This window comes from Sorex fumeus, unplaced genomic scaffold (assembly GCF_029834395.1).
Source record: "Sorex fumeus unplaced genomic scaffold, SorFum_2.1 ptg000036l, whole genome shotgun sequence".
NCBI lineage: Eukaryota > Metazoa > Chordata > Mammalia > Eulipotyphla > Soricidae > Sorex > Sorex fumeus.
In genome coordinates this window covers 7995587-8023461 of record NW_026606093.1, presented here as the reverse complement: position 1 = coordinate 8023461, position 27875 = coordinate 7995587, and the positions used below count along the sequence as shown (strand labels likewise).

At 43.4% G+C, this 27875-nt stretch overlaps 1 protein-coding gene across 2 annotated transcripts in view; it reads left to right on the top strand.

Moving 5' to 3' along the window:
- Window positions 1-12377: 12377 nt before the first annotated feature.
- Window positions 12378-27875, top strand: part of GXYLT1 (glucoside xylosyltransferase 1) — a 69516-nt gene continuing 54018 nt past the window's right edge. For both annotated transcript variants that reach the window (XM_056117793.1, XM_056117792.1), the window contains exon 1: window positions 12378-12651. In XM_056117793.1, coding sequence (XP_055973768.1) covers window positions 12428-12651 — 224 coding nt within the window. In that variant the 5' untranslated portion in view covers window positions 12378-12427. The remainder of the gene's footprint in view (window positions 12652-27875) is intronic.

Here is a 27875-nt window from a genome sequence, read left to right as displayed (position 1 = left end):
CATTTTTCTTCCAGTAATTGTTTTATTTTCATTGTCTCTGCACGGAGTGTGGATTTGAGGTCCTCCTTAATGATTTTCTAGGATGTCTGTCCCTGTCTACCAGAGCAGGTGAATTCGTTTGTTTTCTCAATGTTTGTCCTTCCTGCAGTTTGAATTTCAGATTTCCAGTGATCTAAGATCTGGTCTAATTTATGATTTTTCAGAAGGAGTTATTATTTGTAGTCTGTTATTCTAATAATTCTATGCCCTAAACATGTAATTTTGGTGGTGATTATCTAACTATTCCCATCAAAATAGCGGGGTGATTATGGATTTATTGAGGACAGATATCAGAATCTACTAGCTCTTTCAGTTGGTTGGACTAAAGGGGTAGAGTTGTTGTACAGATGCATCAGCATTCACATAGTTTTGAGTTTGAAAGGCAGGCAGACAGAGAACAGAACCCAGGAAGAGGTTATGGCCTGGGGGCGACAGGGTGGAGGATGTTTGGAGCCTTTTATGCTTTTAGATGATGAAAGAGGTTAGCACCAGCATTACAGGTCCTTAAAGATGTATCTTGGGATTGAGAGTCTGGCAGCAGGGGATTTCCTGGTCAACAGGACCTGGGGGAAGAAATGCCAATTTATCAAAATATTTTTAGTCATTTTTAAGTCATCTTTAAAATTTTTAAAATTAAGAATATCAGTGATGAAACAGCAGTCTGTGGAACCTGGGCAAGTTCCTAGGAGGCAACTGGTTGGGATTCAAACCTATGAAACTCTTTAAACCTGGCCCATAGGTTAGAAAGGCGGAGGCCACTGCCATAGTGGCTCCACACGAAAAGGGAAGAAAACACCCTAGAAGAGGAAAGAAGAGATCACCACCACAAGTCTACAACAGGCACTATGGGAAAACAGCAAAGAACCCCACCACAAAAGGTTGAGAAAGATAGGAGCACTGAAGCCCCAACAAAGAATACCTTCATACAAAATCGCTTTGATAATTCAGAGACAAAATGGTGAGGATGTTCAATGACTTCCAAGAAACAGTGGAATGGACATCCAATACAATACAGGAAGATATGAGAGCCAAGCCGGATAGCCAATAAAATTCAGGAGGAAATGATAGCAGAAATAAGAGAACTACAAACAGAAGTGTCATCAATAAAAAACTCAGTAGATGAAATGCAAAACTCATTGGGTGCCCTCAACATCAAAATGACAGCAGCTGAATACAGAATCAGTGAATTTGAAGGTGCACTGCAGAAAGCATACAGACAACAACAGAAGATGGTAAAAGACCTAAAATAGCTCATGGTGGGGTAAGAGATTTGTGGGATGAATTTAAGAGGAACAACAGAAGAATCCAATCGGAGTCCCAAAAGAATAGGGAGGCAATCCCAATGAGATAGTAACAATTAAGGAAATCATCACTGAAAAGTTCCCAGAGCTGGAGAATGCAGGCATCCAGATCCAAGAAGCCTGATGGTTGCCAGCTAAAAGAGACCTTAATAAAAATGCCCCAAGACATATCCTAATCAGAATATCAAGTATCATATATAGAGATACAATACTGAAAGCAGCAAAATCAAAGAAGTAAATTATATATAAAGGATCGTCCCCTAGATTTACATCAGACCTATCCTATGAAACTCTCCAGGCCCATGGTTAGTGGTGGGATATAGTTTAAGAACTTAATGAAATGAATGCTTCACCAAGAATAGTTTGCCTAGCTAGACTCTCATTCAGATTTGAAGGAATCATGCACAACTTCATGGATAAACAACAGCTCAGAAACTTCACAGAATCAAAACCAACCTTAATAGAAGGACTGAAAGGGCTACTGTAAGGCAAGAGAAACCCCACAAATACAAAAAATTTCTCTAGGAAGAGGCACAAAATCCCATAAGAATAATCTCTCTCAATGTCAATTAAGAGACAGAGTGGCAAAAGGATTAAAAAACTGAATCCAACATTCTATTGTCTATAAGAAACACATTTGAATAGTCAGAGCAAACACAGAGTCAAAGTCAAAGGCTGGAAAATAATTTTTCAAGCAAACAGCTCTTTCAAAAAAGCCAGAGTAGCCATACTCAGTGACAGCCATACTCAGTGATGGCTGTACTCAGCCGTATCCAGTGACATAGATTTAAAACTGAAAAGGGTTAGAAGGGACAGCAAAGGCCATTTCTTATTAATCAAGAGATACACTGCAGGAAGAAATTACACTCCTAAACATATATGCTCCCAATGAGGGGCCAGCAAAATGCTTAAATCAACCGCTGATAGATTCAGGGAGGACATTGGCAGCAACACTATAGTAGTTGGAAACTTCCAACAACCATGTTGTCACCTCTTGATAGATCAATGAGACTACATCTCAGCAAGAAAATAATGGCTCTGAAGGAAGAAATGGACAAGAGAGGGCTAGTAGATATATACAGGACTTTTCATCTCCCCAAAGCCAAATACACCTTCTCCACTGCACCTGGGACATTCTCCAAAGTAGACCACCTGCTGAGCCACAAAAGTAATTGTAAAATGAAGAAGATAGAAATGATATCCACTATATTTTCAGACCATAATGCACTTAAAATAGAAGTGAATCACACATGTTAGGGCCCATCTAGGCCCACCTAGCTGGAATGACTATCAACTCCAGCAGTAGGGGGACAAGTAGGAGGAGAGAAGGAAAGAATTGAAATAGAAGATCTAGAAAAAGGCATTTAATTCCGAGCTGGAAAGTCCCTAACCACCCTGAGCCCACCAATCAGGGAATTGGTCAGTTGACAGTTGTGGTTCGGGATATACAAGGGGCTCAGAGATGTAGGGGCTCACTTGCTCTCTGGGGAGATGGCCCTGATTGATCAGTGTCTGGACTCTGTGCTTGGCACGGAACAAAGCTCTGCTGAACTTTCTCATTTGTGTTGCACTCATTCCTTAGATCATGGATCTCAACAACACATGGAAGTTGATAATCAAATTAAACTCCTGGAAATTAAGCAGCTCACTACTGAACAACCAGTGCGTTAGACAAAAAATTAAAGAAGAAATCAAAAGATTCCTGAAAATAAGTGAGAATGAGGACGTGAGTTACCAGAACCCATGGGACACAGCAAAAGCAGTGTTAAGAGGAAAATTTATAGCTCTGCAAACATTCATCAGGAAAGAAAAAAGGGCCCATATAAATAACATGACTTCACAGCTGAATATCTTAGAAAATGACCAACCAACTTGGTTTGGAGACCAAACCAAGGCAGAAGAAGGCACGATAATAAAACTCAGAGCAGAAATTAACAAGATGGAATCCCAACAATAATCTAAAAGATCAATGAAACCAATAAGATTGATAAACCAATAGCACGACTCAAAAAGAAAGAGAGAGAACCCTAATAAACTGAATAAGAAATGAAAGTGGGGACATCACAACAGAAACCATAGAAATTCAAAATATCATCAGAGATTACTCTGAGAATCTATATGCCAGGAAACAAGAGCACCTAAAAGTAATGGATAAATTCCTATAACCTCCCAGAGCTGAACCAAGCAGATACCTGGAATACCTGAACCCTGAATTCCTGAAATACCTGAACAGACCAATCACTATTAAGAAAATTGAAATCATAATTAAAAGTCTTTCCTAAAATAAAAGCTCTGGCCCAGATGGATTCACTAGTGAATTCTTCCAAACCTTTAAAGATGGTCTACTGCCAATCCTCTTCAGATTTTTCCAGGAAAAATAAGAAACAGAAACACTTCCAGTTTCTATGAGGAAAATATCACCCTGACATCAAAAGCATAGACAGAGATCACCAAAAAAGAGAACTACAGACAAATATCCCTGATGAACACAAATGCAATGATCATAGTAAAATATTGCTAATAAAATATTAGCATACAGAATCCTATGACTCATCAAAAAGATCATACATCGTGACCATGTAGGATGCATCCAGGAATGTGAGGATGATTTAACATTCACATGTCAGTTAACATAATACACCATGTCAGTAAAAGAAAAAATAAAAAGCATCTGATCATATCAATAGATGCAGAGAAGGCATATGACAAGATCTACCACCCATTCATGATAAAAGCTCTTAACAAAATGGGAGTTGAAGGAACATTTCTCAATATAGTCAAATCGATTTACCACAAGCCTACAGCAAGCATTATCCTCAATGACAAGAAATTAAAAAGTCTTCTCTCTTATATCAGGCACAAGACAAGCTTGCCCTCATTTATTCAAAATAGTATTGGAAGTGCTTGCCATAGCATTTAGGCAAGGAAAAGATATTAAGGTCCTCCAGATAGGAAAAGAAGTCAAGCTCTCACTATTTGCAGATGATATGATACTATACTTAGAGAAACCTAAAGACTCTACAAAAAAGCTCCTAGAAGCAATAGATTTATATAGTAGAGTGGAAGGTTACAAAATCAGTATGCAAAAGTCCATGGCTTTCCTATATACAAATAATGAATGAGAAGAGATATTAAGAAATCAATTCCGTTCACAATTGTTCCTCAGAAAATCAAGTACCTCAGAATTAGCTTATCTAGGTGGTAAAGGATCAATATAAAGAAAATTAGAAAACACTACTCCCAAGAAATAAAAGAGGACATGAGAAAATGGAGACCAACCTCCTGCTCATGGATTGGGAAAATTAACAACGTCAAAATAGCAGTCCTCCCCAAAGCATTATATAGGTTCAATGTGGTCCCTATAACGATACCCATGGTATTTTTCAAAGAAATAGATTTAACGCTTCCAAAATTTATATGGAATAATAAACCCCTATGAATAGCCAAAGCAACACTTGGGAAACAGAAAATGGGAGGCATCACCTGCCCCAATGTCAAACTGAACTTTATAAAGAAAATCAGCTCTAGATCTGCTTCTAGAAATTCTCTGCCTAGATTTCCAGTTTCAAGTCAGAAAATAATTTCAGGAGTTGATTAATAGAGAAGTAAAATGGTTTCATTTACAGGAATCTGAGGAGGGAGAAAGAGTTATTGTTAAAGAGAGAATATGGACTTTCTCAGAGGGGTGAGAATCAAGAATAAACATCTCAGGCTGAGAAGTAGGTGTATTCCCAAGATGGAGAATATACTCAGCTTACCTTTTATAAAATTTGTTTTTTCCCAAACTCATCATGTTTGGGTAGGTAATAGTCTATTGCTAGGGTGCTGTCAATAGGTACAGTCTTAGTCTATATTGCCGGAGTCTTTGGGTTCTGTTAGAATCTCTGCTTTTCTGAGGGGTCCACCCTTTTCTGGGTGGTGATTCATTTCTCTGAAGGACTTTGGGCTACTTTTTTTTTTAATTAATGAAACACCATGAGATACAGTTGTAGACTTACAAGTTTTTGTGCTTGGGTTTCAGTTATACAATGATCGAGTACCCATCCCACCACTAGTGCCCATTCTCCACCCCCACCAATCCCAGTATCCCTCCCACACCCCATCCCCCATCCCACCCTGCCTCTGGCAGGGCACTCACTTTTGTTCTGTCCTTTTGGGTGCTGTGGTTTGCAGAAGAGGCATTGGGTGGCAATCATGTTCGGTCTAGAGTCTACTTTCAGCATGCATGTCCTGTCCTGGGCGGATCTTCCCAGCACCCTTTATTTGGTGCTCCCTTCTTCATCTGAGCTGCCTTTACCCCTCGAGTGTGCGGCTGGCCTCAAAGCCATGGAGTGAACTACCTGGTATTTATCACAGCTGTTCTTGGGTGTTAGTCTCTTATTTTGTTACTTTATGTTACCCAGATGAATGCAATCTTTCTATGTCTATCCCTCTTTTTCTGGCTCATTTTGCTTAGCATGATATTTTCCATGTAGTACTTTCATGACTTCATTTTCTCTAATAGCTACATAGTACTTCATTGTGTAGATGTACCAAAGTTTCTTTAACCAGTCATCTGTTCTCAGACACTCAGGTTTTTTCCATATTCTGGCTATTGTAAACAGTGCTGCAATGAACAAACAAGTGAAGATGTCACTTTGACTATACTTTTTTGCCTCTCCAGGGTATATTCCCAGGAGTGGTATTGCTGGGTCAAATGAGAGCTCAAAATCTAATTTTTTTGAGACTCGTCCATAGGGTTTTCCAAAAGGGTTGAACCAGTCAGCATTCTCACCAGCAGTGAAGGAGGGTCCCTTTCTCGCCACATCGTGCCAACACAGGTTGCTTTTGTTCTTTTGCATGTGGGCCAGTCTCTGTGGTGTGAAATGATATCTCATTGTTGTTTTGATCTGCATCTCCCTGATGATTAGTGATGTAGAGCATTTTTTAATGTGCCTTTAAGCCATTCGGATTTCTTCTTTGAGAAAGTTTCTGTTCATTTCATTGCCCCACTTTTTGATGGGGTTGAATGTTTTCTTCTTGTGGAGTTCAACCAGCACTTTGTATATCCTTGATACCGACCTCTTGTAGGATGTGTATTGGGCGAATATCCTTTCCCATTCTGTAGACTGTCTTTGTATTTTGGTCACTGTTTCTTTTGAGGTGCAGAAGTTTCTTAGTTTAAGATAGTCCCATCTGTCTATCTCTGTTATCATTTGCTTGGCCAGTGGCGTGACATCTTTGAAGATACCATTAGCTTCAATGTCATGGAGGGTTTTGCCAACTTTGTCTTCAATGTACCTTATGGATTCCGGTCTGATGTTGAGGTTTTTGATCCATTTTGATCTTACTTTTGTATATGGTGTTAGGCAGAGATCTGAGCCCAGGTTTTTTGCATGTAGCTGTCCAGTTTTGCCAGCACCATTTGTTAAAAAAGGCTTTCCTTACTCCACTTCACATTTCTTGCTCCTTTATCAAAGATTAGATGATCATATGTTTGAGGGGAGATGTCAGTATATTCAACCCTGTTCCATAGGTCTGCAACCTCGCCTTTGTTCCAGTACTGTCACTGTCACTGTCCTCCTGTTGTTCATCGATTTGCTAGAGCGGGCCCAGTAACGTCTCCTTTGGAGACTTTGTTGTTACTGTGTTTGGCATATCAAATACATCACGGGTAGCTTGCCAGGCTCTGCCATGTGGGTGAGTAGCTTGCCGGGCTCTCTGAGAGGGGCGGAGGAACCGAACTCGGGTCAGCCATGTTGGCTGCGTGCAAGGCAAACGCCCTACCTCTGTGCTATCGCTCCAGCCCTACTATGCTGTTTTAATTATTACTGCTTTGTAGTAGAGTTTGAGGTTTTGGAGGTTAATTCCTCCAATTTTCTTTTCCCCAAGAATTGCTTTAGCTATTTGCAGGGGCTTATTGTTCCATATAAATTTCAGGAGTGTTTGCTCCATTTCTTTGAAGAATGTCATGGGTATCCTTATAGGGATTGCATTGAATTTGTATAGTGCTTTGGGAAGTATTGCCATTTTGACAATGTTAATTCTCCCGATCCATGAGCAGGGGATATTTTTCCATTTCCTCACATCCTCTTTTATTTCCTGAAGCAGCGTTTTGTAGTTTTCTTTGTACAGGGCCTTTACTTCCTTAGTTAAGCTAATTCCTAGGTAGTTGATTTTCTGGGGTACAGTTATGAACAGGATTGTTTTGTTCATGTCTTCTCTCTCACTACTTGCATATAGGAAAGCCATGGACTTTTGGGTATTGATTTTGTAGCCTGCAACTTTACTATACAAGTCTATCGTTTCTAGGAGTTTCTTGGTAGAGGTTTTAGGGGTTCTCTAAGTATAGTATTATATCATCTGCAAATAGTGAGAGCTTGATTTCTTCCTTTCCTACTTGGATGCCCCTAATATCTCTTTCTTGCCTAATTGCTATTGCAAGTACTTCCAGTACCATACTGAACAGTAGTGGAGAGATTGGGCATCCTTGTCTCGTCCCTGATCTTAGGGGGAAGGCTCTCAGTTTTTCCCCATTGAGGATGATGATTGCTGTATGCTTTTGGTAGATGGCTTTAACTATATTGAGGAAAGTCCATTCTACCCCCAATTTGGCAAGGGTTTTCACCATAAATGGGTGGTGGATCTTGTCAAATGCTTTCTCTGCATCTATTGATATGATCATATGATTTTTATCTTTTCTTTTGTTGATATGATGAATTATGTTGATTGATTTCCGAATGTTAAACCATCCTTGCATCCCTGGGATGAATCCCACTTGGTCATGTTGTATGATCTTTTTGATGAGTTGTTGAATTCTATTTGCTAGGATTTTGTTCAGAATCTTCGCATCCATGTTCATCAGGGATATCGGCCTGTAGTTTTCTTTTTTTGTGGTGTCTTTGTTTCCTTTTGGTATTAGAGAGATATGGGCTTCATAGAAACTGTTCGGGAGAGTTTCTGTTTTTTCAATTTCCTGGAAAAGCTTGAGAAGAACTGGCAATACGTCCTCTTTCAATGTTTGGAAAAATTCGCCAGTGAATCCATCTGGACCTGGGCTTTTGTTTTTGTGAAGACTTTTGAGTACAGTTTCAATTTCCTTGATGTTAATAGGTCTATTCAGGTACTCTATATCTTCTTGACTCACCTTTGGGAGATGGTAGGAATCCAGGAATTTATCCATTTGTTCTAGGTTCTCTTGTTTTGTGGCATACAAACTTTCAAAGTAGTCTCTGATGATCTTTTGAATTTCTTTGGTTTCTGTTGTGATATCTCCATTCTCATTTCTGATTCAGTTTATTAGGCTTCTCTCTCACTATTTCTTTGTGAGTGTTGCTAGTGGTTTATCTATCTTGTTCATTTTCTCAAAGAACCAGCTCTTGGTTTCATCGATCTTTCGGATTGTTTCTTTGGTTTCCATGTTGTTGATTTCTGCTCTAAGTTTTATGATCTCTTTTCTTCTGCCCGATTTGGGCTCCTTCTGTTGATCCTTTTCTTTCTTTTTTTTTTTTTTTTTTGCTTTTTGGGTCACACCTGGCAATGCACAGGGGTTACTCCTGGCTCTGCACTCAGGAGTTACTCCTGGCGGTGCTCAGGGGACCATATGGGATGCTGGGAATCGAACCCGAGTCAGTCGCATGCAAGGCAAACGCCCTGCCCGCTGTGCTATCTCACCAGCCCCCCTGTTGATCCTTTTCTAAGGTCTTGAGCTGTGTAGTCAAGTTGTTTATGTGCACCCTTTCTTCCGTCCTCAGATATGCTTGCAGGGCTATAAATTTTCCCCTTAATATGGCTTTCGCTGCATCCCATAAATTCTGGTCGCTCGTGTCTTCATTCTCATTTGTTTCCACATACCTTTTGATTTCGTCCTTGACTTCCTTCCTGATCCACTTGTTGTTCAGCAGTGAGTTGTTTAGTTTCCAGGTATTTGATTTGGTTCTCCATGTTTGTGTGTGATTCACTTCTATTCTCAGTGCATCATGGTCTGAAAAGATTGTTGATACTACTTCTATCTTCCTGATTCTATTGAGGTATGTTTTGTGGGCTAGCACATGGTCTGATTTGGAAAATGTTTTATGCGCACTGGAGAAGAATGTGTATTCTTTCTTTTTGGGGTTTAAAGCCCTGTCTAGGTCTATAAGACCTTTCTCTTCTATTTCTTCATTCAAAGCCAATGTTTCCTTGCTGAGTTTTGTTCTTGTTGATCTATCCAGAGGTGATAAGGCAATATGGAAGTCTACAGCTACTATTGTTTTGCTAGCAATGTCCTCCTTAAAATCTGTTAGCAGTTTTTTTAAATATCTAGCTGTTACTTCATTAGGTGCATATACATTTAAGAGTGTGATTTCTTCCTGTTGTACATATCCCTTGATGAAGAGAAAATGGCCTTCTCTAACTCTTCTAATCTTTTTCAGCCTGAAATTAATGTTGTCCGATACTAGTATGACCACCATTGGGCTACTTCTGAGCTAGAAACAAGGTACTTTTAAAATCACATCTTCAAATAATGAAAGCATCTCATGGTGATTCAATTAAAAAATATTCACATCTTCGGTTTATTACTTCCCTCCAAACGCAAAGTGGGTGCAGTGAGGTTGAGGAATGCTTATTTACCTGCCTGCAACAATTTTCTCTTTGACATGAAGAATATATTCAATATATGCTTAATGAATATGTGTTTTCATTACTTACACATCTTGATAGCATACTAATTTTCATTTTTTAATCAGGTTAGGCAATAATTTTTTTTTGTTTTGTTTTGCTTTTTGGGTCACACCCGCGCTGCTTAGCGGTTACTTCTGACTTTGCACTCAGGAATTCCTCTGGCGGTGCATGGGGGACCATTCGGGATGCTGGGAATCAAACCCGGGTCCGCCGTGTGCAAGGCAAATGCCCTACCTGCTTTGCTATCGGTCCAGCCCCAATAAATATTTTTTATATGAGAAGAGAGCGAGGCTTGTTTAGCTACCAAGGTCTGAAAGGTAGCGCTTTTATATATAATTTTTCTTTTTGGTTGAGATTTCAAATGGCAATGTTGCTGTGTTTCTTTTTTTGTTGCTGTGCTTCTTATTTTGAAACTCTTTAAACCTCCAGATACAAGTGGAACAGTATAGAAGCATAAATTTTCCTCGTGAAGTATGTGCACGTATATTTATTTAAGAACCTCTCCCATCCCCTCACTTTTTGGTATGGTCACTGTTTTCTGCCCTCTATTTCAATTTCTGCCTTTGCAATATAGTCGAATCTGTTCTCTAAAATGTAAATTTGATCATGTTAGTTCCTTACTTAAAAATCCTACAGTTTAATGATTGCCAAATTAAATTCATACTCCCTCAGTCTTAAGGCATTCACATCTGTTTTTCCATCATATGCATTTACTACTTAATTTGAGGTATTAAGCATCTCACAATCCCCCAATACAAGGCTTTTTTTTGGATTATTTCCTTTACCCAACAAAGGTTTTTAGGACCACCTTTGCTTCACCACATCGATCATGATCACAACCATCCTGTTATTCCTCGATTTCCTCGAGCAGGCCCCAGTAACGTCTCCTTCGTCCTAGCCCTGAGATTTTTTAAAAAGTGCCAAATTCAAGGCTCTTTCAGGGTTAGGAGAATGAGACCCATCATTGTTCCTGGTATTTGGCATATTGGGTACGCCACGACGAGTTTGCCAGACTCTGCTGTGTGGGCAGGTTACATTCGGTAGCCTGCCAGTTTGTCCAAAGTAGGAATGAGATAATAAGAGCTGGGTTTTATAGTCTCTGAGTCTTGGCCGTTGATGGGATTACACATAAGGAGGTAGAACTGATTACCCCTTTTTTGTGGCCACATTTCAAATTTATGTTGTTTGTATCGGGGCTGGAGCGATAGGACAGCGGGTAGGGTGTTTGCCTTTGCACACGGCTGACCTGGTCAACTTGAGTTCGATTTCTCCACCCCTCTTTGAGAGCCTAGTATGTCTGCCACTTGGCAAAACCTGGCAAGCTACCCGTGACTTATTGGATATGCCAAACACAGTAACAAGTCTCACAGCGAGACATTACTGGACCCGCTGGAGCAAATTGATGAACAACGGGAGGATAGTGCTAGTGCTAGTGCTAGTTACTTGTATCACTGTATTGAACTTGTTTTTATTCATGTATCCTAGGCCCCACCTCACCTCTCAGTAGGGCATACCAATGTACACACGTAGTGTCAAGCCTCTTATTCAGTCAATGAATGAAATGATGTAAGGTAGTAGAAGCACATGAAGAAAAGGAAAGCTAAAGAGGAAGCTCTTTTCATACTATGTGCATAATCAGGGGCATACAGATGGCAAAACAAGAGGAGGAATCTCAGCCTTAGGCGCACAAGAAGACCCAACAAGCATGCCTGACCTTCTGAGGTAATAACATTATCTGGTCGGAAAGCCTCTTGAATGGACAGTGTTAAATTTGGAAGCAAAGGCAGTTTCCCGCTGAGGAAGGAAGGTGTTAAACTATGAACATATGTATCTCAGGTTTTCAAGCAATTCTGTCTCGACACCTGTACTCGGTTATGGCCTTCCCTGCGGACAGTGAAACTGGCTGTGAGAATTTCGCGCGCTCAACACCAGGACCGTCATTCAAATTGGCTCATCAGCCGCCTTCAAAGCTCCTCCTCACCGCGGGCCCACTCTGCAGTTCCTGCAGGAGTGCGTAGTGCGCCTGCGCGGTCGCGGGCTCCGGGCTCTGAGACTAGTTCTCAGCGAGTTACTGCCCGCTGCAGGGCGGGGGGCGGAGCGTAGAGAGGCAGGGGGCGGGTCCGGTTCGCGGCGTGGGCGGGGCTCGGAGAAGAGGTCGGGGCCGGCCGCGGCAGTGGGCGGAGCGGGGAGAAGAGGGCAAGTCCGGTTCGCGGCGGTGGGCGGAGCAGGGAGAGGAAGGGGCGGGCCCGGGAGGCAGAGCGGTGGGCGGAGTGGGGAACGGAGGGGGCGGGGCCGGCGGCGGCGGTGGGCGGGGCGGGGAGCGGAAGGGGCGGGCTCAGCCGCGGACGAGGAGGAACCCACTTGCGCCCGCCGTCGCGCGTTCGCTCTCCCCGGGTTTGCCCAGGCCGCCCTGGCGGGCGCCGCGGCGCTCGGGTGCAGGGGCGATGCGGCGCTATCTCCGCCTCGTGGTGTTGTGTCTCGCCTGCGGCTTCTGCTCGCTCCTGTATGCCTTCAGCCAGCTCGTCGTGTCCCCGGAGGAAGGGGTGGGCGGCGGCGGCGGCGGGAAGCCGCAGGCCGCGCAGGCTTCCTGGCTCCCGGGCGCCGGACGCGGCGCCGCGAGAGGGGCGGACGCCCTGAGCCCCGCGACGCCTCCCGGCCATTCCCACAGGTACGGGCAGTTCCCGCCGGGCGCTCGCCTCAGCCCCGCGCCGCGCCTCCTCACGCCGCCTCCTCACGCCGCCTCCTCGCGCCGGCGGCCCGGGTCCCCGACTCCCGCGGCCCGAGCGCACCCCAGCCCGCACTTTAGTGCTGCTTCTCCGGCCGTCCCTGTTCGCTCGCTCGCTCGCGCACACCAGCTCCTTCTGCCTTTCCGGGGCTGAGGAGCGCTGAGGAGAGGCGCCCCGCGGCCAGTGTGGGGCTTCCCTCCGCGGAGTCCGGTAGAGAGACTGAAATTTGTCAGATTGGCACCCTAGTTTCGTTTCTTTCTCCACCCTCCCCCCCCATGTGTCCAAACGACTTTATTTTTTTTTCATTATTAGTCGCGTGATTAAATCCGAACAGAACAGATGCGCGGGATGTGAATTCTTATTTTTGGAACAGTCCATTCTAAAACTTAAAGAAGTTAAGGACAATGAGCAGCATTTAACATGCTCTTGGCCTCGGTGAGTGAGGACGGTCATTAGAAAACAGAACGACCCAAGCATCCTGGCAGGTGCGTTGACGCACATCACGGCCTGGATTGTAATTAACCCTAGGTGTCACTGGCAAAAAAGAATTCAGGGCATTAATGAATGCTGAACAGAATCCGAGTATTTTCCTCGGTCTTGAAAATTAGGCCCTTCTATCTGTGGGTGTTTCTAGCAACAGCTGTTGGGAAACTTTGGTAAGGGAAAGGTAGCGTCAGGAGGAGTAGGGAATGTGGATAAAATGTAGGATGGATAATGAGCCTTTTGAGAGTTGATGGTCGTTCCCCAAATGAGAAGGGAACCTTTTCAAAGGGAAGCTGCCTGGTAAAAAGCCAGGTCTGTTTGTCTTTTATAAGATTTTTTTTTTGGGGGGTCCCACCGGGCAGTGCACAGGGGTTACTCCTGGCTCATGCGCTCAGGAATTATCTCCTGGCAGTGCTCATATGGAATGCTGGGAATCGAACCCAAGTTGGCCATGTGCAAGGCAAATGCCCTACCCGCTGTACTATGGCTCCTGCCCTTCACAAGACGATTTGATTGCAGTAGGAATATTGCTTCGATATCATACTATATTCCTCCGCTCCTCTTGGAGACCCCAGCGAGCTACTGAAAGTATCCCGCCCTGCAGAGCTTGGTGGCCTATTTGATATGCCAAAAACAGTAACAAGAAGACTCTCATTGGAGACGTTACTGGTGCCTGCTTGAGCATATCGATGAACAATGAGAGGACAGTGCTACAGTGCTACTAGACTATAAAAGAACCAATTTCAGAGCTAGATTTGTCACTTCTCCTGGGAGAGGTTGCGACTGAAGAGCCAGAACAAAAACTTAGTGACTTGTATTGGATAGAATTATAAAGAATTTGATTCAGATTATAGGATTTTAATCAGAAGGTTGGAGGACTTATACTTTTCAGTGGTATAGAGTAACATCCAGTTATAGTGTTTTTGTCTCAGGTACTTTGTTTTTGACAGATTTTTATAAATTGTATTTTCTTACCCAGCCAATTTTAGCAAAATTGTGTCATTTGAAAATGCAGCCGTTTTTAATATTTTATATATTAATATTTTATATATTTTTAATATCATTTCAGATGTGTTAGTTGGGTCCATTAAAAATGATTTGTATATTACAGTGCTACAGGTCTTAAGAGTAGCATAACTTCTCATTTAATTTTGCTTTATATACTTTTCTTTAGTAGGGGTGAACCCAGCAGTATTTGTGGGCTTAGGGGTCACTTTGATGATGCTTGGAAGGCAGAGTCATCAGGATTGCTGCAAGGAAGGAAACATGGTATTAGGAATGAGCTCTATCACATGCAAAGTATGTGGTCCAACTCCTTATTTTATTTATTTATTTTCGCTTTTTGGGGTCACACCTGGCGATGCACAGGGGCTTACTCCTGACTCTGCACTCAGGAATTACTCCTGGTATTGCTCAGGGGACCATATGGGATGCTGGGAATCGAATCTGAGTTGGCCGCGTGTAAGGCAATGCCCCACATGCTGTACTATCACTCCAGCCCCTTCAACTCTTTATTTTAAATGAAGCATACATCATGGCATGTGCTTCTGTGAGATCTGGGCAGAAGAGTTACATGGAAAAACTAGAGTATTACACATACCATATTATTTTAAGGAGATTAGACATTAGGACTATTATACTCAGGTAAGTATAATATTAAGAGATCTTAGGTTATAGTCAGTAGGTTCCATTGATTTTTTTTTTTTTTAGAAACTGTTCACTACATGGAAGTCCATGACCCAAAATATTTTGAAATAAATCTTTTAATATTTTCTTTTCTTTTTTCTTTTACTTTAAAAATTTTTTAATTGGATATCCCTGAGATAGACCATTGAAAGGCTGCTCATAATTGGATTTCAGTCATACAATGATCCAGCACCCATCCCTCCACCAGTGTACATTTCCCACCACCAATGTCCCCCATTTCTCCTCCACCATTCCCCAACCCCCACCCCCTACCCCCAGCCTCCCTCTACAGGAGGCACTTTCCTTCTTGCTCTCTCCATTTCCTTTTATGCATTATGATTTGCAATACAGGTGCTAAGAGGTCATGGTTGTTTGGTATTTTTATGAGATGGTATGGCTGGAGTAACTTCTCAATTGGGTGGCAGCTTTGAGGTGTGGATGTGACTGCCGAGGTTTCCAGAAGTACAGAAAGGTGGGGGGAGGTAGCCCCTCCATACCTGAGAAAGCCTGGAGATTTCAGTTACAAAACCCACATACCAAAATTTCAGCAGATTATATCTTGGTGAGGTGCGTCCTGAGACAGTGGAGTCAGCTTGGGAGTATGGTGGCGATTTTGTATTGTGAAAGCAAGTGGCTGCTAGGGGCTCTGCTTGGTTGGGCACAGGCCAGTCTGCTCCCCCCTCTAGTTTACTCCAATCTGTTCAGCCATGAATGGGTCCGAGCTTAACTGTGGCATTTGATATCTTTTGAGATTTATTTATGGGTCTCTGAAGCAAGCCGGTAGTAGAGCTTAAAGGGTGGCGCTAGAGTTTGTTTATGGGGGTGACTGCCAGTGCTTCCGTGAGTATTGGGAAGTGGGGGGAGGTAGGCCATCCCAGCTCTGTGAAAGCCTGGAGATTTCATTCACAAAACCCGGATACCAGAATTTTCAGCAGATTATATCTTGGTGAGGTCTGTCCTGAGACATTGGAGTCAGGCCAGGAATATGGCTGCAATTTTGGATTGTGGAACCAAGTGGTTGCTGGGGGCTCTGCTTGGACGGGCCACCAGGGCACCCAGCCCTCTCCATTGTAATTACCCCAGTCTGTTCAGCCATGTGCGGGTTCTAGATTAACTGTGGCTTTTGATCTCTTTAGAGATTTATCTATGTGTCTCTGAAATAAGGCCAATAAATGAGCTTGTATAGCTGAGCTGGAGGTGGTTTATGGGCATGGCTCCCACATACCTAAATTTTGGCCATTAGTTTCTTGGTAAACTTGGTCCTAAATTGTTGGGGTCTGGCCAGAGGTGCAGCAGCAATTTTGGGGTTTCAGGAAGCCTGAAGGCATCATCAGGCTGCCGATGCACTCATCCCATAGGTACAGGTTGACCTGTTGGCGACACCATTCCCCCATTTTAATATATTCAAAGTAAAACACTCTTTTAAGTTCTCTTATGTTGAATACATTAGGTATTTAGAAAATGCTTAGGGTGGTTTGTGTGTTTTGGTTTTATTTTTTTTGGCCACACCTGGCAGTGCTCAGTGATTACACCTGACTCTGCTCAGGAATCACTCCTTGCAATGCTTGGGGGATCACATGGGATCTGGGGTTTGAACCTATTCGGGAGGTGGGCGGGGGATGGCTACATGCAAAGGCAAGCTGCTTGTTTGCTATACTATTTCAACCATGCAAAAATGCATAGGTTTTTGTGTCAAACAAATCTGTGTTTTTAATTCAGGGTCTGGTGTAGAATCCTGCCCCCCTCTCTGCTTGTTTTCTCAGCTGTCAGATATACATCATTAGCTAACTTCTTAGTTGCCAGTGATTACAGTCTATCAATACTGATAATTAGCAGGGGCTAGAGATGACTCAGTGGTGTGCTGGGACCTGAGTTTGAATCCTGGCACCACATTCTCACTACCCTCCCAACCCCAACATCACTATGGTTAGTCCTGGAGGCCCCCAAGCGTTGGATGCCATAAGAGCTCAAACTCTAGCATTGACCTGTCTACCACTTGGCCAGGAATTGCTGATGTAGTACCTGGTCCTTCCTGAGGACTACTTGGGAATTATCCCCCCCCTCAAAAAACAAAACAAAACCTAACTTGAACAAAATGGTTCAGGCTATAATTAGCAGAATTAATTAGAATTCTGAATGAAGAAAGTTGAGAAAACATGCCCAGGGAATTTCCAGGGATCGTGAGTACTGCGTACTCATTCAGTGTAGACCGGTTTTGTTCTTGGGGTCTTCTAGCTATTCACAGAGTGAATCTTCGATCTCAAATAGAAAATTCTTGAGAAAAGCCTTTGTAAAATTGCTTTGTCCATCCTTGGAATGGAGGCCTTTGTTGTGTCTGCATTTCAATTACTTACACTTTCATAAGGTAGAATAACAGTGATTGCTGTGAAAGAAGAGGGGTGCCACAGAGGAGAGGAATGCCAGGGGGGCTGTTGGTCTCCACAAAGTCTCAAGCTATTCAAAATGGAAGGACTCTTTCCGGGTAGTGGTTATAAAACAGTTGTTACTAGACATCAGTTTGTTTTTTTTTTCCCTGTAGAAAGAGTTACACCATTCTATGACTTTAGCTATTCATTGTGATAAAATTGACATAACTTACCTTGAATATTAAAATAGTGATTATTAGATTTTGTTCTTTGTGGCTATATAGTAGTGTCAATAGATAATCAACTCAAGGGGCCAGAGAGGTAGTACATTGGGTAAGTTGCTTGACTTGCATGCGGCTGACCCAGATTTGATCCCTGGCACCCCCTATGGTCATATGGTCCCTTGAGCACTGCCAGGAGCGATCTCTGAGCACAGAGCTGAGTAAACCCTGTGCATCACCGGGTCTGACTCCAAAACCACAAAAAGAAAGTTTTAAAGAGTGGAAAGAGAATGACCTTTGGTGACACTGCCTTTAATTTTGTCTGCATTATGTGTTCAATCCCTTCTTGCTTCTTTCTTGCCCTTTGCTTTTCTCTCCTTGCCACAGCTGCAGTGTTTTGGGGCTTCTCCTGTCTCAGTGCTGAGGGCTGCTGCACACAGAATTGAATTCAGACCTCTCATGCACGTCATGCACTTGTCTCTCTGGCCCTGTTAGAGCTTTTTATTTTGTTTTTCATGTAGACTTTTATTGAAGTTCATAAGTACAGAAAAATATATGCATTAAGTAAATAGTACAATGCCTTTTCACAATGTGAGCTTTTTCTAAAGCAACACCTCAGTACACTGATCAGCAAGAGTGCCATCTCTCATTACCTGTCATGCTCCCTTACCACATTGGAAATGACTAGCCTGACTTCTAACTCCATTGATTAATACGGATTTTTAAATTTATGTTAATAGCAATTAATTTCTTTAAGATTAATACAATTTTGGGAGACCACGGATAGCCATGGTTGGGGAGTACTCATGCCTTACGGGTGCTTGGGAGAATATGCACTACAGCAGATCACACCCAGGGATCCTTTATGCAAAGCAGGTACTCTAACCCTTGAAACTACCTCCCAGCCTTCAAGTGTAATAAACCTATAAACCTCTGGGAGAGGCTTTGATTATTAATTTGAGAGTTAAAAAAGAAAGCCACTACAAAAGCAACCCAGTGTCAAAGATGAGAAAACTAACATCATTACATTTCTCCCAAATAAGATTAATAATAAAATGCTAAATCTTTTTATTGGGGGTGCAGTACACCCTGTGGTACTCAGGGCTTACTTCCTTGCTTGGTGCTCAGGAATAACTTACGGGGAATGAACTAGGGTCAGTCAGGTACATTCAAGGTGACTGGGTTACCATGTACTCTCTGGTACCTATGATACTAAATCTTCAATATGATGATAATGACTATCAGATTAAAAGATACAGTTCTAGGGGGTATGGTGCCACCAGCAGGTCAATCTGTATCTATGAGGCGGGTACATCAGCAGCCTGATGGCACCGTCAGACTGTCAGTGCTGCGGTGCCTTTGGCCAGACCCCAAAAACTTGGGGCAAAGTTTACTAAGAAAGTAAACGGCCAAAAGTTAGGTATGTGGGAGATACACCCACAAACCATCTCCGGCTCAGCTATATAATTGGAGGCATGGCCTCTCTGGTTCCTAATCGAACTGCTTAACGGCCATGATCCCAGAGACTCAGAAACGAATCTCGGAACCCAAAGGATTTTGGCAGAAATAAGTCCTGTTCTTGCAGTAGGTTACTGGGGCTGGGCCACTCCAGGTGGGAATAGGTTTTGTGCCTTGGTGGCCCGGTGACCGCCATCCTCCAGAGGCCACTGGACAGTCAGGTTTGGGCCTGGCCTGTGGTGACGAGACACGTGGGACCTCACCAGATTGGGATGGAACTGGCCCTTTCCTCCCTAACACAGCGAGACCCCAAGTTGCCGCCTGCAAACGGCCTCTCTGGCTCCTGATCAGTCTGCTTAACAGCCATGAACCGAGAGACTCAGAAACAAATCTTGAAATCCAGCGACTTTTGGCAGAAATGCATCTGGATTGCATACAAGGTGGCCGCCGCCTCAGAGCTTATTGGAAAGCCAGGTATGAGCCAGCGGTGACGGGGCAGCTGCAGTCTCATGGGAAGGGGGATGGTACTGGCTCGTCCTTCACACCCTACCGAGGTCACGAGTAGCCTCCCCACAAGTGTCTCTCCAGCATGGCCATGGCTCCAGAGGCAAAAGGACTTAATCCAGAGCCCAGCAGCTTGTGGCAGAAAAGTGAATGGACCATGCGTTAAACTACAGCGCCATGCCTCCCTGGACGGAAGAGGTTGTTGCTCCCTTCCGCCACCCCTCGCCCCCCAGCAAGGTGGCCGTTGTCTCAGAGTTTATAGGAAAGCCAGGTAAGAGCCAGTGGTGACTGGGCAACTGCAGTCTCATGGGAAGGGGGGCGGTACTGGCTTGTCCTTCACGCCCTACCGAGGTCACAAGTTGCCCCCCACAAGCGGCTCTCTGGTACAGCCATAACACAGACGTACAGAAACCAATCTCATAATTATCTGGCTCTTTGCAGAAATCCAAAATCGTGGCTGCGTGACATTATATGATTCTCATAACCAGCTATAGAAAACAAAATATTTCACAATGCCTTTTCAGCAATTCTGATTGTTTGGGGGGAAATTCTAAACAATATTGGTGCATCTTTTGTTGAAATAATGAATGTAATGTAGAGAAGAGTTAAGTAGAAATCATCTGCCTCACAGGCATTTGGAGGGATATGAAGGGGGGTATATTGGAGTTCTTGGTGGTTAAAAATGAGTACTGGTAAAGGGAAAGGTATTTGATCATTGTATGACTGAGACTTAAACCTGAAAGCTTAGTAACTTTTCCCACAGTGATTCAATAAATATATATAAGAAGAAAAATAAATAAATTTAAAAAAAAGATACAGTTCTAAATTACAACAAAAACTTTCTGGAGTGGGGGAATTTGGGCTATACTAGGTGGTGTGCAGGGCTTCTGGGTACTCTGGGAGGAACATACTGGGTGCTGGGGATTGAATGGGCATTGGCCACTTGCAGGAGAAATGCCTTTTCCACGGGACTGTTCTCTCTGCCTCAGTAAAAACATCTTAAGGAGAGTACTACATCACCATTGAAAAGTAGGTAGTTTAACTCCTACTCCTGTTTCTTCAAGAGGATTAAAATAGGATAAGAGACTGAATAGAATATATAAGATATCTGGAATATAATCCACAATTACTCAGTAGAAGAAAAATTAGAACGACATGACCAGCTCTCAAATGTAAAATCATCCTAGACTAATCCTGATTTGAACTACATGTTGATTAAAAAGAAAATTTCCAACATCTATTGTAGCTATAGAGATATAAAAATGTGCTAATAATGAATGAATAGAAATGAAATTTTTTCTTTTGTTTGTTTTTGATTTTGGGTCACACCTGGCAATGCTCAAGGATTACTGCTGGCTCTGAACTCAGTAATACTCCTTGTGTTGCACAGGGGACCACATGGCTGAGATCGAACCCAGGTCAGCTGCACACACAGCAGGTGTCTTACTTGCTGTAATATCTGTCCTGCCCCATAGCAGAAGGTCTGTTTGAAAGAAGCAAATCTAAATTGTAGAACTAAAAATCAACAGTATTTGAAAACTAAACTGTAAAAGAATGGAGATAAAAAGAAATCAATGAATTTTGAAAGAACCCCATTATTACTCTTTTGTTTTACATTTGTGTTTTAGGCATCTTCCAGGAGGCTTTTCTTTTTTTTATTTATTTCTGGAATTTCTTAGAAGGCTGACTTTGTGGTGATAAGTGTCTAAAAAGCTCTTCCTTTCTTTTTAAAAATCTTAAGTGATAACATTAGCGTATACTTGAGAGTTCTGATGTTTGTTTTTTGTTTTGTTCACAGTGGTGCTCCGGGCTTCTGGCTCTGGGCTCAGGGATCATTGCGTTGGGGCGGCAGGAATTGGGGCACCATATGGTGTGGGGAGGGGATAGCGAACTCAGGTCTACTGCCATCAAGGCAAGGCTGACACCTTACCTGCTGTCCTCTCATGCTGACCCCAATGTTTGAGTTTGGTGACTAAAATCTGATGATTTGGGGACCGGAGCGATAGTACAGTGGGTAGGGCATTTGCCCTGCACTTGGCTGACCCACATTCGATCCCTGGTATCCCATATTGTCCCCCAAGCACTGCCAGGAGTAATTTCTTGAGTGCAAAGTCAGGAGTAACCCCTGAGCATCGCTGGTTGTGACCCAAAAAGCAAATAAATAAATAAATAGATAAATAAAATTGTGTGTGTGTGTCTGTCTGTCTGTGTCTGTGTCTGTGTCCATGTCCGTGTCCCCTGTATAGATAACACTGCTTTTCTCGCTGCTTTTAGGAATTATTATTTTTTTCCCATTTCAATTATAATGTGTTGTGATATGTGTCTCTGTGACTTTGTTTTGTTTGGAATTCAGAATTTTTGGGTGTCCTCCTCCTTTCTCAGTGTAGGGAAGTATTTGATTATTTTTTTTCTCCCTTAGGAAGGAATTCTACCTGTGACCTTTTCCCCTCCTGGAACATCTGTGATGCAAATGTTCTAGTTGCTGTTCTGTATAATTGCTACTTATGTTGTTGTCATTGTTTTAAATTCTTTCAAATTTTCTTTTTGTGTGGTTTTCACCACTTTACCTTTGAGAACATTGATTACCTTATCCCATTATTTTATATTTCTTTATTGTGTGTATATATATATATTTTTTAGTTTGAATACTGTATTTTTGTTTGTTTGTTTGTTTTGTTTTGGGCCACATCCCCTGGTGTTGTGTCTAAAAAGCTGTTTCTTTTTTTAAATCTTAAGTGATAACATTAGATAGCCTATACTTGAGAGTTTTATGTTTTTTGTTTTGTTCACTCAGGTACTCAGGCCTTACTCTTAGCTCTGGGCTCAGGGGTCACTCTCAGTGTGCTTGGGGACCATATGGGGTACCAGGGATTGAAACCTGGGTTAGCCCTGTGCAAGACAAGTACCCTATCCTCTGTACTATCACTCCAGTCCCAAAATATGGCTCTGTGATTTGTTTGGAATTTTCTCATGCTTTTTCTTTCCTTGAAGTTCTTGTCCAATTGATCTCATTTCACTGAGGATCACTGGGACTGTTGCTTTGACGTTTTCTTCAGTAACTTGTGTATTTTTCGTATCAGTGAGTTTTGTTTCCAAGGTCACCTTGACCCATTGATGTGGTGGAGTGGATCGCAGAGAATTGTTAAAGTGAACTCCGTAGTGAGCAGTTCTCAGGATCACCTGTGAACTGACTTTGAGAAAGCGTGGCATTCATCTTGTCTCCAGCTGCTGTGGTCTGAGTTGATAAAGCCCTGGACAGCAACCAGAGCCTGGCAGCTGCCACTCTGCTGGAGTCTCAGGGAACTGGGGGTCAGATTAAGAGGAGACTGGGCCTCGCTTCCAGCTGGTGAGCATGCACATAGGGGGTGCTTGGGGGCCAGTTAGTACTGGGTCTCCTTTACTGACTGCTTGTGCTTGTGCTTTGCTTGTGCTTGTGGGGTTCCATTTTTAGGGGTGTAGTTTGTTTCTTAGCAGTGAAGTGTAGATTGGGTGGGACCTGGTCTCTCTAGATCTCACCTGACTCAGGGAAATATGTGGTGCTGGAGAAGCAGATGTGCGACTCCAGCATACAAAGTTATGTGCTCCAGACTTACTGGTTCTGGCATTTTGATCATAGCAAGAATACTTGCTAGTACTTGTGTTTTTATATCTTCTCTAAAGAAAGACAAAAAAATATCTCTCTTATAAACTGTGTTTTCTAAGTTTGTTAGGTCAGAAAACTTACCCAAATCTTCTTCCCTGCTGTTGGAGAGGTTAGTGCAGCGGGAGGGCACACCTTGCACACAGACTATCACACACACACACCTTGCTATCCCAGATGGCTCCCTGAGTACTGCCACGAGTAATTCTGGAGTGTAGAACCAGGAGTAACCCCTGAGCATTGTGAAGTGTGACCCCCCAAAACCAACCAAAACCAAACCAAAACAACACTTCTTTCCTACAGTTTCACCTGCGTTGATTGTCGTGGTTAAGGAGGCACCTTTATCATGGTCATGAACTCAAGATAATTGAAAACATTTTTCATAGAAGTAATGTACATAAATATTTGCAGTTGTATTATTAATAATAACCAGAAAGTACTAATCAATTCCACTGGTTCATCATCTGATAAATGGATAAACAACAGTGTGTATCAACAACAGTGTGTATCCACTCATAAGGTAGAATAATTGTTGGTCTTTAAAGGAACTGATGTGGGGGGCCTGAGCGAGAGTACAGAAGGGACGACATTTACCTTGCACGTGGCCCACCTGGGTTCTGACCCTACATCTCATATGGTCCTCCAAGCACCACCAGGAGTAATTCCTGTGCAGAGCCAGGAATAACCCCTGAGCATCACTGGATGTGACCCCAAAAGCCCATCCCCTGCCCTGCCCTGACCCCCCCCCCCCAGAAAAATAGCAGGGAAAGGGTTAGAGATATGACCTGGGTTCCATCCTCTTCACCTGGGTGAAAAATCACCTGTTGGGATCCCACATTGTAGTAAGAGCAAATTTTTAAAAATGGAAAGAAAACAGTAAAAACAAAGTATACTGATTGATAACTGTACAGTGGAGGAAATTTGAAAATAGCATGCTCCGGACCAGAGAGAGTACAGTGAGTAAGGCACTTGCCTTACATGTGGCTTACCTTGGTTCAATTCCTGGTATCTTTTATGGTCCCCTGATCAGTAAGTCTTGAGCATTGCCAGATATTGCCCTCCCTCACCCCAAAGAAGGAAAGAAACATGTTAAATAAAGTAAATCAGACTTGATCCCATCTATATGAAATGCAAATAATTGTCAAATCTGTGAGGAAAAAAAATACAGTTTGAAAATACATAAAGAAAATACACTAAGGTGGACTTCAGTATTGGGAAGTGTGAGTTGAGATGGAAAATGTTATGTTTACAGAAAAAATTGAATTAGGGAGTAATTTTTTTTTTTTTTTTGCATTTTAACTTTACACTTGTGAGATTTGATGAGGGAAGGGGTACCATTATCATTTCCTTAGAATAAAAATGCATTAGATTAGATGTTCATTGTAAATTGTGTGTTTGTAGAAAGAGCTTTGATAATGTCTGTATCTGAAAGATGGATATGTTTTGTCTGAACTGGTTTGTTATGAGGCTTCACATGGAAGAGAAAACATTTAATAGGAAAAGAACTGTTATTAATCACTCTGACTGAATCTAATTCTCTTAAAATAACTAAGTATGTAACTATGCCTAGGATGGGTTTACTGGTCTGCACACCACATACCCCTCCTTCTTGCCTCCTCCCCAGTCTATCATCCAAAATTATGATACGTATTTTTTATGTTGTGCTTAGAAGTTTTTTAAAAGGAAAATCAAATTTCAGTGTCTATCCAATTATTTAAAAATTTAAATTTTTTAAATTATTTAAAATTTTAAATTATTTAATTTTAAATTATTTTTATATAAATATAAATAATAAATTAAATTATTTAAATTAAATTTTAAATTATTTAAAAATTTAAAAATTTAAAAATAGTACTTTTATTTTTTTTTTTTTTTATTTTTTTTTTTTTTAATTTATTTATTGAATCACTGTGGGAAAGGTTACAAAGCTTTCAGGTTTATGTCTCAGTCATGCAAATATCAAACACATTTCCCTTTACCAATACTTATTTTTTACCATGAAGAACCCCAATAAAACCCCACCCCCCACCCCTCCCCGTCCCTGTGAAGCAGATGAATTCTAGTTAACACTCTATCTGCTTTGATTAGATTCATTGTTTCAATAAAAGATTCACCACTATTATTTAGAGTTTACCCCCCCCCCAAATCAGACATGCTGAAAAAGCATTGTGAAGTGATTTGCTTTCTACGGCTGGGTTCAAGAATTAAATGTTGGTTTTGGATTTCTGCTCTTTTACCTATTGACCCTGGAAGTATTTCTACTGAAAGTCAGATAGTTAAGAAATTGGTTTCTGTGTTCTGGAGTCCTGGCCATGCTGGAGAGCCGCTCGCGGGGGGCAACCGGTGGCCTCGGTAGGGCGTGAAGGGCGGACCGAAACGCCCCCCTTCCCATGAGGTTTTAGTCGCCCCCACACTCCCGGCTCATACCTGCTGTCCACAAGGCTCCCATGTGGCCGCCATCTTTCTTTCCAGAGAGGAGAGGGCGAATGGGGCAACACCCTTTCCCCTCCGGCAGACTTGATGGCCTGGATCAATGCAGAGTCCGTTCACTTTTCTGCTCCAAGCTGCTGGGTTCTGCATTAAGTCCTTGTGCTTCTGGGGCCGTGGCCATGCTGGAGAGCCGCTCGTGGGGGGCAACTGGTGACCTCGGTAGGGCGTGAAGGACGGACCAGAACGCCCCCCCCCTTCCCATGAGGTTTTAGTCGCCCCCACACCCCCGGCTCATACCTGCTGTCCACAAGGCTCCCATGTGGCCGCCATCTTTCTTTCCAGAGGGAGGAGGGCGGAAGGGAGCAACACCCTTTCCCCTCTGGGCAGAAATGATTGCCTGGATTAACGCATAGTCCTTTCACTTTTCTGCTCCAAGCTGCTGGGTTCTGCATTAGGTCGTTGTGCTTCTGGGGCTGTGGCCGTGCTGGAGAGCCGCTCGTGGGGGCAACTGGTGGCCTCGGTAGGGCGTGAAGGGCGGACCGAAACGCCCCCCTTCCCATGAGGTTTTAGTCGCCCCCACACTCCCGGCTCATACCTGCTGTCCACAAGGCTCCCATGTGGCCGCCATCTTTCTTTCCAGAGAGGAGAGGGCGAATGGGGCAACACCCTTTCCCCTCCGGCAGACTTGATGGCCTGGATCAATGCATAGTCCGTTCACTTTTCTGCTCCAAGCTGCTGGGTTCTGCATTAAGCCCTTGTGCTTCTGGGGCTGTGGCCGTGCTGGAGAGTCGCTCGTGGGGGGCAACTGGTGACCTCGGTAGGGCGTGAAGGACGGACCAGAACGCCCCCCTTCCCATGAGGTTTTAGTCGCCCCCACACTCCCGGCTCATACCTGCTGTCCACAAGGCTCCCATGTGGCCGCCATCTTTCTTTCCAGAGAGGAGAGGGCGAATGGGGCAACACCCTTTCCCCTCCGGCAGACTTGATGGCCTGGATCAATGCAGAGTCCGTTCACTTTTCTGCTCCAAGCTGCTGGGTTCTGCATTAAGTCCTTGTGCTTCTGGGGCCGTGGCTGTGCTGGAGAGCCGCTCGTGGGGGGCAACTGGTGACCTCGGTAGGGCGTGAAGGACGGACCAGAACGCCCCCCTTCCCATGAGGTTTTAGTTGCCCCCACACCCCCGGCTCATACCTGCTGTCCACAAGGCCCCCGTGTGGCTGCCATCTTTCTTTCCAGAGGGAGGAGGGCGGAAGGGAGCAACACCCTTTCCCCTCTGGGCAGAAATGATTGCCTGGATTAACGCATAGTCCTTTCACTTTTCTGCTCCAAGCTGCTGGGTTCTGCATTAAGCCCTTGTGCTTCTGGGGCTGTGGCCGTGCTGGAGAGCCGCTCGTGGGGGGCAACTGGTGACCTCGGTAGGGCGTGAAGGACGGACCAGAACGCCCCCCTTCCCATGAGGTTTTAGTCGCCCCCACACCCCCGGCTCATACCTGCTGTCCACAAGGCTCCCATGCGGCCGCCATCCTTCTTTCCAGAGAAGAGAGGGCGAATGGGGCAACACCCTTTTCCCCTCTGGGCAGAAATGATGGCCTGGGTTAACTCATCGTCCGTTCACTTTTCTGCTCTAAGCTGCTGGTTTCTGCATTAAGTCCTTGTGTTTCTGGGGCTGTGGCCATGCTCCAAACTTAACTCTGATTTTCAGGGAGAAAGATTGGGTGGTTTACTTCTCATTGATCACTTTGTATATAGAGAGATGTCGCGCGGCCGCGTAAGCGGCCGCGCGGTTTTGAGAAAAAGTCCTCGTTCCCGCATACTCGAGCTGTGTTTGTAGAGGCTTCCGGTCACCAGGGTTCCATCTGGGGGAGGCGGGATGCGGCGCCTACTCCATCTGGAACTTGCCGGTGCTCTCGGCTCTTTTTGGAACCTGTTTTTTCTTTTTTCTTTTCCTCCGGGATCCCACACCCTCCATGTGTTCCTTCTCTTATTCTGAACGTTTCAAAGATGGCGCTGGGGGGCGGGCTGTGGGCGTGACTTCCGGGATCAGAGGTTACCTGGGAGGTGTAGTAAAAATAGTACTTTTAATGTAGTGGTATTACTAACATTTAAGAGTCTGCCATACCTTGTGCTGTCTCAAAAATTCTGATTTTATAGAGTTTGGGTTAATTGATTCTGTAACTTGGGGCTAAGACTCCTATGTCCTTCACCCGTGCTTTAAGCAGTTGACAGTTGTAATCAGAAGTTTCATCGAGCCTTTATTGTAGAAATAGTAACTCATAATTGATTTTATGTAAGGCAGAAATGTTACCAGATACTTGGTGACCTCGTTTAGTGACTCCCCTTTGCTTCATACTTGCTGACTTTATCACGACTCTACTTGGTG